Consider the following 13480-nt stretch of genomic DNA (forward strand, 5'->3'; position numbering starts at 1 on the left):
AGGCAGCTGCGAATGGCGGATTGCTGCACCCAAAGCACCCAAGGCAACCCAAAGCGAGGGACCAAGACTCCAACCAACTACACTCTGTACTTCCCCCTTTTGCCCGTTCATTTTTTTGCAACTCAGCTGCTGCCCCGCCTGTCAATTGCGCATACTTTCGATTTTTCATATGTCGTTTTATGGTCGCATTTATCGCTCAATGCGTTTCATTGCAACACGTTCGCTCACTTTTTTTGCTCTCTCTCTTTATTTTATACAAAAGTACACATGTACGTTATGTAGGTAGTTTGCTTCGGCATTTGAGAGATGAATGTAAGTGGATTTGGACCTGCACCTTTATGGCCTTTTCCTCATGCTACCAACTCGTATAACATGCTCTTATTTCCCATTGTCATTGTTGTGGGATTCGCACGTGTGCGGCACACAAAACCACAAGAAATTTGTCTTGTTATTGTCTGTTGTTTCCCCATTTCTTTTGCCGACTCAGCGAAAAAAGTTTTCCAAGTGCCCATTGGACATCTTGTGGGTTGGCAAAGAGCGAACACGAATACGAACACGGATAGGGAATGCGGCATGAGGAATGGGAAACAGGGAAGCAATACATTATGTCTGTATAATCGTATTGGATTTTGGATGAAAGCATACGAGTAGATTCTCAAATAACATTAAACAAACTTTTACCAAGCAATAAAATACAGTTAAATCTTTGTCTGCTGCTTCATCAATATTTCAGTTTAAAAGTCTATTTTTAATTTAGCCAAAGTTAGGCTGTCTACAAGGCGGTTTAAATCAAGTGTCTTCAACTATGAGATATCCGTTGCATTCACAGATTACAAATAAAATGTAGTAAACGTCGTGTCATAATTGATTTAGTTTATAATCTGATATTAATTGTATATAGTATATTTTGCATTTAGTAGTTTATCGATATTCTGAAAATAGCTTTCGGTATATTAATGTGGCGAGTGATAGTCGAGTATATTCTACTGTAACTTTACCCTATATTATAATCTTGCGTCGGCAGAAAATGTATGCAACAGACAGAAGGAGACATCTCCGACTCCATAAAGTATATAGCCATATCCAAATGTCCCTTTGGTTTGGTTGACAATCTAGTATATTAGGAACCTTACATTTATATTTTAAATGTAACAGTATATTAATATACCAAATAAAGCTTTTAGTATTTCAGTATATTTTTTACTTTCAGTGAAATGGGTAGTGGGTATCTAAAAGTCGAGCATACCTCACTGTAGCTTTCTTAGTTATTTTGTGATCAACTTTGCGACTTTACTATTTATAATATGTGTGCCTTTTTTTTAAACAATTTTGATATTAAAGATTCCTTCTACCCGTTCAACGCATTATTGTTGATCACTTATCTAACCATATAAGTGATTTGTATAATATAATAATGTTGTTGACGATTATTTGTTGGCCATTGTGATGCGTATTCTGGTTATTGTCTTGGCGATATCAACAAGTCGGCAACAGATGCTTGTAAACATGAATAGTACTTGTATTTAAATGCACTCATTTCACAATTGATGCGATGATGCAACAAGACAAAAGCAACAATAAAAATATGTTGTCTAACACGGAAAAAACATCATCGACATCTTCTGAGGGCCGGCAACGAATCGCAGATCTTAAAGATCTCCAACTCTTCGAGTTGAAGATGATGCTGGGTTCAAGTGGCACTGGCACAAATCATCTTTTGAATATCCAACAACAACACTAACAACATCTACAACAACAACAACAACAATGACAAACAGCAAAACTGCAACTGCAAGACAAACCAGCAGCTCCAACTTTGGCACAATTTGGTCAAATCTCTGAGTTGTTTCTTGGGCTTTTTGTTGTTGTCTGTCGGTTTTTGTTTGTCTTTGACGAGTTTTAATTTGTTTTTGTTGATTGCTGTTTGGCTTAGTGCGTTGTTGTCTTGTTGCTGCTGCTGCTTTCTTAAGTGGTAAGCTTGCTTAATCTGCGTTTTGTTGCTGCAAATCAAAAACTTTTTGAACTTTTTGGGAGTGAGAGTAGGACGGAAATGAACATTTTAATAATTAAGCGAACCGAGTAACAAAGACATCAAACGCCCAAGCAGAAAAGTGCATTATGCAACAATATGCAATGGTTGTATTATAGGTTTTATTTATCTAATGAAATATAATGAACATTTTGCTACGCTTTAACCTCTGTTCAACTAGATATTCTATGCATCAACTATTTTACTTTGTGAATAATTTTACACTGTGTCGATTACTGAAAATATCATAAATAACTAAATAGTTGTCCCTTTATTTATTCCGTTTGAGTTTTTGCGGTGCTCAATATTAAAATTGAATTGCGATTTAAAACGAACATAAAGAATTTCATTTCTTTATACTCGATTTTAAATAAGTAAAATAAAATAAAAATATATTCGACAAATCAATTAATTTAATGTCTTCTGTGTTATTACTGACATATTTTGAAATATTCTTAAATCCAAGTGAGCTCGACTGTGAGATATCCGCTTCACATTTCCATATTCCATATTAATATACAGAAAAAATACTATATCGATCTAGTACGGCATTAAAAAATACCATAAAGTAAAAAAATATACCAGATTGTCAGCCGTATCGTCTCGCCTGATCAAGTATATACCTTATACCTTATAGTCGGAGATGCCTCCTTCTGCCTGTTACATATATCTCCTGTATGAACAAAGTTACAATACCTTTCTTACCAACGGGTGTTCCTCCAGAGATTCCTAAACGATCAGTATAATTATTCTATATCAATTTCATTAAGATGTAACATAATACCGATCATAAACTTTATGGATAATTATTTGGTTTTCTTAAGTTTATTTTATGAATGTGACTTCCGACGTGCTATTATTGACTAATGATTATCTCTTAATTTAGTTGCAAAACACTTAAATGATCACAGTAATCAAACACAAAGAGTGCTTGCCATAACTTTGCATATAGTAGATGGCTGAAGACCAAATAAAAAAAAAGAAGCGATCGATTTCCTTATAGCTGCTGATGAATATCTTCGCTCAAAGTGGTCAAATACCATAAATCAGCAAAAAGTGTTGAAATTGTCGCGATATTTGTGCGACAGCTTCAAGATCAATAACGTCATAATGATGATGATGATGACTTTGAAAACGTTGTATTGATAATATTGTTATTGGCAGTACTTTTATTTATCTATGTGATTTTCATGGCTTCGCAGCAAAGTAAATAAAATCGCATTAAAGACGCTGATTACATTTTTGGGCTGTGGCTCAGTTGAGACTTGACTTGAGAAACTGAGCTGGAGAGCAGTATAAAAATCAATAAATCAAGCCATCTTGTAATGATAGTTGCTCTTCATATGATGGAATAATATTTATAATGATTAAGTGTTATTATCTCTGTCTGTAAATTCATCTCTTTCTTTTGGCATTACCAAATCTTTTTTTTTGTTTTTGACCTTGTGCAGATTTTAAGCACCAGACAATTGACACTGAGCGCGTTAATTATAGGCTGAAAAAGAAAATTGGGTAACCAAAACTGCTGGAGACTAAAGCTCAATTAAGTTGTAAAGCTGTAAAGTGATCTTTTAAAGACACTCAAAACATTTGAAGAGACTGGGCGTGAAGTAAAATTATGTCATTAGGGGGAGAACGAGTGACTTTTAAAATAATCTCTTCTTTAATATGAGGAATTTCATTGTTTAAATTATTAGAGTAGTATACTTAATTAAACACATTGTCATATAAATATTTAAAACTAGTTTTAGTCACTTGGAGACCAACCTTAATTTCAGCAAAACCATTTCACATTATTTGTCCTGTTTAATCTGCAACAACAACTTTTATTCGCAATCAAGGCTTAATAGCATTTTTTATTGTATGGAAAATCCAGCAGGCATAAGCATACTTAATTAAATTAATGCCTACTGCAATCGCCTGGCCTAGCCTGGCCTGGCCTAGGCATTCAGTTTAATAGGCAGACACATCGGGCACAATATTCGTATCGGATTCAATTTCATTTGCAACTTTCGAAGCGGCTTTTTCCGACTGTTGGCAGTTGCAGCCAATTAAAAAACATAATTAAATTGAGCTTAATTATGCATAATATGCATTGGCGTACAACATGCCGTATGCGTAATTACGGCCAGCTAATTAAATTGTGACGCTTAATGTTTAATGCAGAATACAAATTGCGCATACGCCGTGCATGCCGCTCTAGCCATTGAACTTGTCGCCAGCGTTTCTTTTTTTCTTTCTCCTCAAACTGGATGCAGTTGCAATGAAAAACTAAAGAGATTAATCAAATGGTGCATCGCGCTGATTGGCCTTCTCACGTTACTTTAATTTATGCACGAAAGTATTTATTTCGCCAGTTTCCGTAAAAATATTTAAAAAATGCAATTACTTTGGTAACAAGTTGATTTACTTGTAAGTGCCGAACTGTAAACGAAAAGCGATGCAATACATGATTTAAGAGCTCGATATACCCTGTACAACTACCAAAGGGGTATGCCAGTTTATCATTTATGAGAATTTAAGTTAATTATCAAAGTTAGAATGAAACTTTTACGCTTCAGTTAGTGTCATTGAAGTTGTTTAAACATTATGATGTTCTAGTTAATATTTTACGACAGCTTCATATCGTAAACTCATTTGTTACGTCCGTTTAATACAGTTTTTTTCGGGGGGGGTTTCGAATTTAGAAATCTGCCTGCTTCGTGGTACATTAATTACTTTAATGATTTCTTTATATACACATATATAAAACATAACATAACATAACATAAACAAAGGTTATTTTTTAAACACTTTGATTATTGTGCTAACGAAGCGTTGAGAAGACATGAAAAGTGGCAGCTAAGTGGCAACAAACTGTAGAAGCGGCATTTAGTGTTAGGCTTAGTTTAACAAATACGAGTATCTCACAGATACTCTAGCGGTAAGTAAGAGCCGCAGAGCTCTTCACGCGTGTCAATTGCAATTGCAATTTCAATTTCAGTCGCTGCACTCGGTTTCAAGTGCAGCATGCAATGTTGCAACCAGAGAAGAAGCTGATGAAGAAGGCCGCAGAGGCGAAATTAAAAGTGAAACTTGTTGTGTATCTCTGTGTGGCAGATACAGAGGCATAACTGTACCCATAATTACGGCTCAGTGCGGCATGCAAAATGAAAAGCGAAACAAAATTAATGAAGTGTGTGATAAGCGCTGAGAAAAACGCAACTCCCGCACACACACACACACACACACACCGAAACACAACAACCTCAAACAACAACAGATAAAACAATAGCAAGTGTTGTTGCGCCTTTCAGCGAGTATCTTTGGCTTTGCATCTCTTGGCTCAAAACAAAAAAAAGATGTTTCTTTGAGGCACGCGGAAGCGCAAAAAATTTGTTTGTGGCTTCCCAAAAACAAAAACAAAACAAAAAAAGCGAACAACAATGCACAATGTACAAATACCACACACGCAATTGTTTATACAAATATGTATCTTGAACTTGAAGCATCATCACACACAACTTGAGTCTATGTCTGCGCGGGTGTCTGATGTATGGGATAACTTGGGGGCGTTGGCCACAATGGAGCATCCATCTTAATGCGTGTTTTTGGCAAGTCTTCAAATGTACTTCAGTTGTGTTCTTTGCGTAAAGAACTTCAACTTTATTTGCAGTTGTACACAGAAAGAAAATGTGGTGAAATCAAGAAAGAATTATTAAATCATGAAGAAATCATTAAGCTAATCTAGAAAATAAATTATTCAATCAACATATAAATTCTACAATAATCATAACGTAATGATGTTAAAATTGAATTCAAAAGTTAAATTCTTAAATTAATATTAAAATACTATAATAATTCTACATTGCCCATTTCTCAAATTGAAGAATGCTAAAATGTCAAAGTTTAATACAGGACCAAAAATCTCACATCAAGATCAAATGATTAAAATATATGAAAATATTTTCTAACATAAAATTTTCAAATTTAAGTCTTTGGACATAATTTTTCTCTGTGTACTTGTCTTTCCTGTTTCGATTAAATATCTGAGGCTAAACATTTTTTCGTTAATTCCATTCAGGTGGTACCAATTATGTTAGTTGCTTTTAAGATGATAGTATCTAAGAAGGAATTCTAATTAAACTTGGTCATAAAATTAATTTATTTTGTTAGAAACTTTTAGTAACTTTTAATAATCACATACGGCTGTCATGTGGTATGCACTATCTAGATTTCATCTCAAACCTTAAGTATTTAAGATTACTACAATAGACAAAGAAATTACTTGATTCAAGAATTGAATAATTGCTGAACATAAGATGAAGATACTCTCTAGATTATTTTAAATTAAAATAGTTGTCTATAATTTACCAACTTTAAAAATAAAAGATTCTTTTTGGGAATATTTTGCAGATAACTAACAATAATATATTTAAGAATTATATAATTACTGGATCTACGACTAAAATAGTTCCTAGCTTAAAAGATTTTTTCTAAGTTGAATTTCACCCAATTTAAAAATAAAACTATCTATTCAAAATACCTTACACAGATTGCAATTCAGTTGATAAAAAAATAATTATGCAAATAGAATAAATTTATGCTTATGCTTATGCTTATATCATTTTATTGTACTTTGTTCAGTAGTCTTAATTTCAATGAGTCTTATTCCATTGCTCACGTTCCTCGCGCTCAGCGATAACTTCCTTAAGATAGGGCTCCAAGTACTTGACGTCCTCCTCGTACTGTGTCCATTGCTCCTTGGGCAATATTGTCTTGGTCATCGACAAATGCAAAGCGCGCATTATTCGATAGTTGCGCTCATCGTATAATTTGCGAGGCAGACGTCGAACAGCTTCAGTCACATCTTCATTCTCATAGAGGCAATCATCACGGTATAAACCGTATTGGTTGAATCCAGACATATTGTAGGCCCACTTTCCAAGGCTGGAAAACACTAATGGACCCTTTCTAGCAATGTAACTCGCCATGTTTAATGCAAAACTATAATTGGGATTTTGAAAATGTTTCTTTTTCGCCAACTCTCGTTCCTAGTGTTGAAATATAATAATAACAATGAGCCATTAATACTTTGAAACAGCCAACTAAGATCATTGTACCTATGACACAAAACTCTACGATATCATATTAGTCCCTTCCGTGGAAAAGTGTTCTTTTCTGAAACTGAAACAATTTTAACAAGTAAGAAAGTTACAGTCGAGTGTGCTCGACTGTGAGATACTCGCTACCCATTTTTAATAAAGGCAAAATATTGCGGTATCATTTTCAAAATAAACCGAAAATACTAAAAAATATACCAAATGGTATGTTTGGTATATCGATATAGTACACCATACAAAAAAAAAACCATAGACGACACAATGTGCCAGATTGTCGGCCAAAGCAACTAAGACCCCTAGTAAGTAGGCGTTTTTGCCCATACAAAAGTATTTCTTTAATAACTTCCACAATTTTTACCTGATCGTAACCAAATTTTCAGGAATCATAACTATTACAGTAATTATTGTATATACCAAAATCTCTAGCTTTAAAATTACGCTTGTTATTCGATTTTTTTGATTTGCGGGGGCGGAAGTGGGCGTGGCAAAAATTTGAAACAACTTGATCTGCGTGCAAACATAACAAATGCTGTTGAAAAAAAATTATAGCTCTATCTCTTATAGTCTCTGAGATCTAGGTGTTCATACGGACGGACGGACAGACGGAAAGACGGACAGACGGACATGGCTATATCGTCTCGGCTGTTGACGCTGATCAAGAATATATATACTTTATAGGGTCGGAGATGCCTCCTTCTACCTGTTACATACATTTCCTGCCGGCACAAAGTTATAATACCCTTCTACCCTATGGGTAGCGGGTATAAAAATAATTAAATGTTATTCCTATAGGTCTGGATTAGCACTATATTTAGAGTTAAGATTGATTTTAGGAATATTTCAGTTTTACGAAAAAATATATAAATTCCTTAATTTTTTGTTTTTCATACAAATTTGATCTCTTTTACAATTATCTGAAAACAGATAAGTAATTCCAATATCATTCTATTTAAAGTTCAACATAAAAGATCTTTCGGTATAATGTTTTTCAAGGTACATTTTTGAAGGGGAAATTTAAAGTATTTTCGATACTAGACTGATCTTCTATTTCTGTTCAAACATTCTTTATGGAATTGGGTCAGCTTATTTTCTTCTGTTGTCAATCTTAATTGTTTGTTTTCGCTTTCTCAACATTGAAACATTTAAAATTGATATATACATAAGCAATAAATATACATAGAAAATAATAATACAATACAAAATAATACAATATATAAATAAATAATGCAGCACATAAATAAATAAATACATAAACTTTATTATTTGGCAAATCTATCTGTGGATAGTTAGTTTTTAGTTAGTTTTTTCTGTTCCACAAACTCTTACTGAATATTGTATAAGAACTTGTACTCACTGACGTAAAAATATGATATCTTTTAATGTATGTATTTCACTTTAAGAAAAATTTGGAATTCAATTCTATCACGATGCTCGTCATGATTTCACTTTATGAAATTACAGCTATTCCACTACAGTTATTAATAAGGAATCCCCAATCTACTTGCATACGAGTATTTAATGAATTCAGAGCACATTTCTTTCGCAAGTCAATTTTAGAATGTGGTTTCTATCGGCATTGCTTCTATGTCATTCACTGACTTATCTATAACCTTCCAATGCCAACTGTTATTTATCGAGGGGCTTATTAATATTCTGCGTATTGTCATAGCAAATAAATATCAGAAAGAAAAAGAAAACAAAAACAAAAACACAAAGTATTTTGCAATCCTAACTGTGGCCTACACACAACACAAACAACAGCAAAAAAAGAGAAGGCGACAAAAAACAGCTAAAAGAAGACGACGAGAAGGAAATGGTGGGGCAGAAGAAGGAGAGGAAGAAAAAGAAGAGGGTAAAATTCGTATGGTAATTAGCAAACATAACACGTAAACGCACAAAAACAATGCAGCAGCACTTTTGAGGTTCTTGGGCTCTGTTGCCATACAAAAACCGCAAAGGCATTTAGAGGCTATATATGGCGATATATTTGTCGGTCATACGGACACCGTTAAGTACACACACGCACACACACATACAGAGACTGCGATTATACAAATTTGGCAGAGACAAACATTCAGCGGTTCATTTGCATTGGACAGCAGTCGATGAGGTTCGACGTCGAACATGTTGCAAGTGTGGCATGCTCTGGGTCAAATGTGTGTCTTTTGTCACGCCTGCGCATGGCTGCTGCTGACTTGGCTAACTTGGTCGTAACTCTAATTAGCGCCGAAACCGAAAATAACATTAATTAAAAAAACACAGAAAACTCTGTCTTTGCCACTAACGATGACTGTGCCACTGATGCTGACGCTGGCGATGTCTGTTGTTTAAATTAGACAGGCTCAAATAGTTTATGGTCATTCTTGCCACACATGCCTCACAGATTGCAGTTGCAATGGCAACGCGATTCGCTATTGCGACAAATGCACAGATTTGGACAATCCACCGCTCACCACGGCGTATGAGCAATTAAAGATTGGAATTGCCCAATTCTCAACAGCAGTTAACAGACTGACCAACTGGCTGGGTGGAGGACAGCCAGCAGTGCGTTTCATTAGGGCAACGAACCACCTGAGGGTGGCCCAAACATCGGGCCTAATCATCACGCGTTTCGATTTGACTCGAGGCCTTCAACAGTTGACCATACGCATATCAGTTTGGTTTGGCTGCGTTTGTGTTTTCGTTTGCTTTTGGCAATTGGTTAATTGGTTAGCATTGAAATGAAACAGCTCAAATCTTTGATCTTTAGCCCTCTAATGCCCCTAGTCTTTAACTTGGGCAAAATGATTACACAAATTTTGTGTTCAATTTCCACTTAACGGGCACTCACAACTTTTAACTACTCAGCGAAGCACTTTCATTTAAACGTCTGAAACGCCTTCAATGAAAAAAGGCGTAGAAACAGAAGCCAATGAAGTTGAGGGGGGGAGCAAATAGAAACAAAAAAAAAACAACTACAATAACAAACTTGCAACAAAATTGTATAATCAACATAAAGCGGCGGCAATTGGCAATCATTTCTGGTACAAATTAAAATTATATTACAACATTTTGTTAGCCAGAGTAGAGTCCAAGCACAATTGCAGCGAGCTCTGGTTCAGGCTTAGGCTGAAACTTAAGCCTTATATCAGTCGAGTAACTAAAGCAAACAAGTGAATATTGAAGCAATGCACGACTGCTAGATATGCTCTAGATCATTTAAATAAAACATAGACTTACAAATAACATAAATATAGGTTATCAAAGTGTAGTTACTTTTACTCGAAATTAAACATTTTGTTTTGTTTAGGTTAGTTTATAAAAGCCGTTCACTCACTCTTGGGATTTCCAGGGTATTAAAACACAATAATTATATGAGCTCGATTCGCGGCCCAAATCGAAAATGCAGTCAAGCATGGCAAACTCTTTTCAGACTCAGTCCAGTCAGACTTAGCCTGCGACTTGTGCATTAAGCCAAGTCTAAACACATAACTGACCTGCCCAAAGACGAAACGGTCGAAAGTGAAAGTTTGCTATTGTTGTTGTTGTTGTTGGTGTGATTGTTGTTGTTGTTTGGGGGAGCTGCCTGCCGCATTGGCAGCATCACGCGAATTGTAATTACAGCCGGACCAATGAATTAGCCGCATCCACAAAGTAAATTTAACAATTTTATTGCACTTGCCACCAAAATGGAGCGTTGCAATCAATTGCATTGCGTCGACAAACCAAAAACTTGTTGCTAGGATCAACTTGCCATTGTTGGATCTAGCTTCCTGAATTGAAAACCAGTTAATGCCATCTTCATTACGATTTTGGCCATCCCATATCTTCAGTCCATGGTTCGTTTTCAAGTTTAACAACAATCGTTTACATGCAGCTCACCATTCATTCCCATCCATTGACATTCGCACTCACAGTTACACTCGCATTCCCATTTGTTTTCTGTTTTCTGTTTTTTGTTTTTATCGTCAATTTCTTCACTCGCCTCAATACTGTGGTCAGATGATGGGTTTGGTGGCCTCTGTCGTTGCCAGCTTTTAAATTGACCTAATCGAATTGGTTATTGTCTTTGGCTCATTTACATTAAAAATCAAATTTAGCGTGATTTCCAAAGTTTGAACAATTTTATAATGAATGCGTTTGGCAATCAATTAGCTTTAATATTCATACAAGTATATCGGACACTAATTTATCTATTCAATCTAAACAAATGTGTAACACATTGTGAAAACCCAACAAGCAATAAGTGAATGCAATTAATATATAAAACATAGTAATTAATTATAGACTAATCAGACCTAATAAACGAATTATGTCAAAATACGACACAGTTATTATACTTGTAAATAACAATAATGTCCCAATATTATTGACTTTTAATATTCGTTTTTAATTGTGTTAACTTCTTCTACTATGGGAATAGATCGGGCAACGTCAGAACGCTTAACCATTCTAATCAAAACGATATGGCAACTCTACAGGTGCATCTATCGGTAATCCACGTCAGGCATCGATATCGATAACGATTATTATCAACTCGAACAACGCTGAACTATTTAAATTGCGCACAAAAAATAAAAATAAATATATGTGAATTAGATATTATACCTGAGACACAATAAACATAAACGTATGCTGTCTAAATAATTAATACCGTAGTTTTACATCGTTCCAAGCAATTCATTGAGAATTTCCATATTAATTAATCTTTATCGCGGTTAGTGCAAATTAACTCACTTCTCACTATTTCTGCTGTCAGTTTAAGCGTCAATTAATTATAGTCTTTTGGTTGGCATCGTTTGCCTATACTGCCACGCCCCCTTTTAACAACGCCTGCGTATGTGACCCAGTTACTCTCGAAATGAAATTCAAATTTATACCGTTCGAAAAACGCATTTTTTCTGTTACACATTTTAAGTATTTAGTTCTAATATGGCAAAATTCATCAATATTAAAGTCAAGCTATTAATCGACTTGCAGCCAATTATCGTTAAAGTTGTGTTGGCTGCTGGCTGTTGACTCGCCTTGACCAAAACCCAACGGCATTTTATAAAAGTGCGTTTTTGGAATTTAAAACAAACAAAAACCGTAAAACACATGTATGCCTTTCAATAACAGGCAATTTAATACCTTACTTTAAAAAATAAATAACAAATACAATAATTAAGTAAACATAATATATGGTATACGTAATGCTTAAATCCATGTACCTTGTGTTAGGGTATAACAAACACAAATAACTAAACCTTAAATGTTTATGTGCTGTTTACTTTTTTCACGTTTACTTATTTATTTTTGTTTTTTGGCTTTTTTATGATGACTTCAACGCATCGCCTCAAGAAGCCGTTGAAAACTTGCGCATGGCTATGAAATTTAATTTGGCGTAGTCCAAAACACAGACAGGGTCGAGTTATCCAAATGACGTTGTCAGTCATATCAAAGTCTTTGTGTAATTGTTGAAGCTCTTCTTTAAGTTGTGTGTTGATGTAAATATATATTAAGTGCACTAAACACTCAAGATTGGATCGATGTAAAGTGACGCTTCGAGATAACCTTCTTATCTGATCGCCATCTACAGAAGCCGAACTGTGTTTGATTCAAAAATGTTTTGCTTTTAAGCTATGCATTAAAATACGTACTCATTTTATAATGATGCACAAAATTAATAAATTATAATTGTTTGTATCTCAAATCCTCAAACTTATAGTTTTATGTTTGTCTTAAATTAGTATTCTTCTCCCATGGCAACTTAATCATATATTAATCGTTATATAATAATAATAATTCACTTTGTGCATTCCCAATATATTGTATAATTGCCCTGAATTTCATCTGCAGCACAAAAGTATGCAACAAGTTTTTGGTTTCACAGAAGGTTGATGCGCAACATTGACCTTGACCTCGATTGCAGTAGAGTCAAGTGTGCAGATAATTTTATATGAATAGTATTGTTATATAATTAAATAAAAAAAGAAATGTAACTATTTTTAAATTAATTCCTCCATATATTTACATTAAATCATATGACACAACTCTACCACTACCTTGCTAGTATTTACGCAATTCCAATTAATTTTGAGTTCAAAACTATTAAGTATTATAATAAGAAGTAAATGAAATTGTTATTTAAATATATACTTATTATATATATGAAATAGACCAAACAACTTGCTCTTAAGGCTTAAGTTTTCTTGAAAAGTTTTGAAGAACTTTGTCTGCTTTCAAGCGCACCAAATTAATAGAAATAAAAAGTAAAAGCTTTTAATAATGTTGTAGCATTTTAGGCTAATAAGATAAAATGTTTTTGAATTTGACAATAACTAATTGTTATTTGAGTTTGCCAACTTTGTTTGAACAAGTGTGTGGAATA

At 34.3% G+C, this 13480-nt stretch overlaps 1 protein-coding gene across 1 annotated transcript; it reads right to left on the reverse strand.

The window, feature by feature from the left end:
• Nucleotides 1–6620: 6620 nt before the first annotated feature.
• LOC117567040 (cytochrome b-c1 complex subunit 7-like) lies at nucleotides 6621–7087 on the reverse strand. Its single transcript, XM_034246750.2, has one exon. It carries the CDS (start codon nucleotides 7000–7002, stop codon nucleotides 6667–6669), a length of 336 nt encoding a protein of 111 aa, XP_034102641.1. The 5' UTR covers nucleotides 7003–7087; the 3' UTR covers nucleotides 6621–6666.
• Between the last annotated feature and the right edge of the window lie 6393 nt (nucleotides 7088–13480).

This window comes from Drosophila albomicans, chromosome 3 (genome assembly GCF_009650485.2).
Source record: "Drosophila albomicans strain 15112-1751.03 chromosome 3, ASM965048v2, whole genome shotgun sequence".
Taxonomy (NCBI): Eukaryota; Metazoa; Arthropoda; class Insecta; order Diptera; family Drosophilidae; genus Drosophila; species Drosophila albomicans.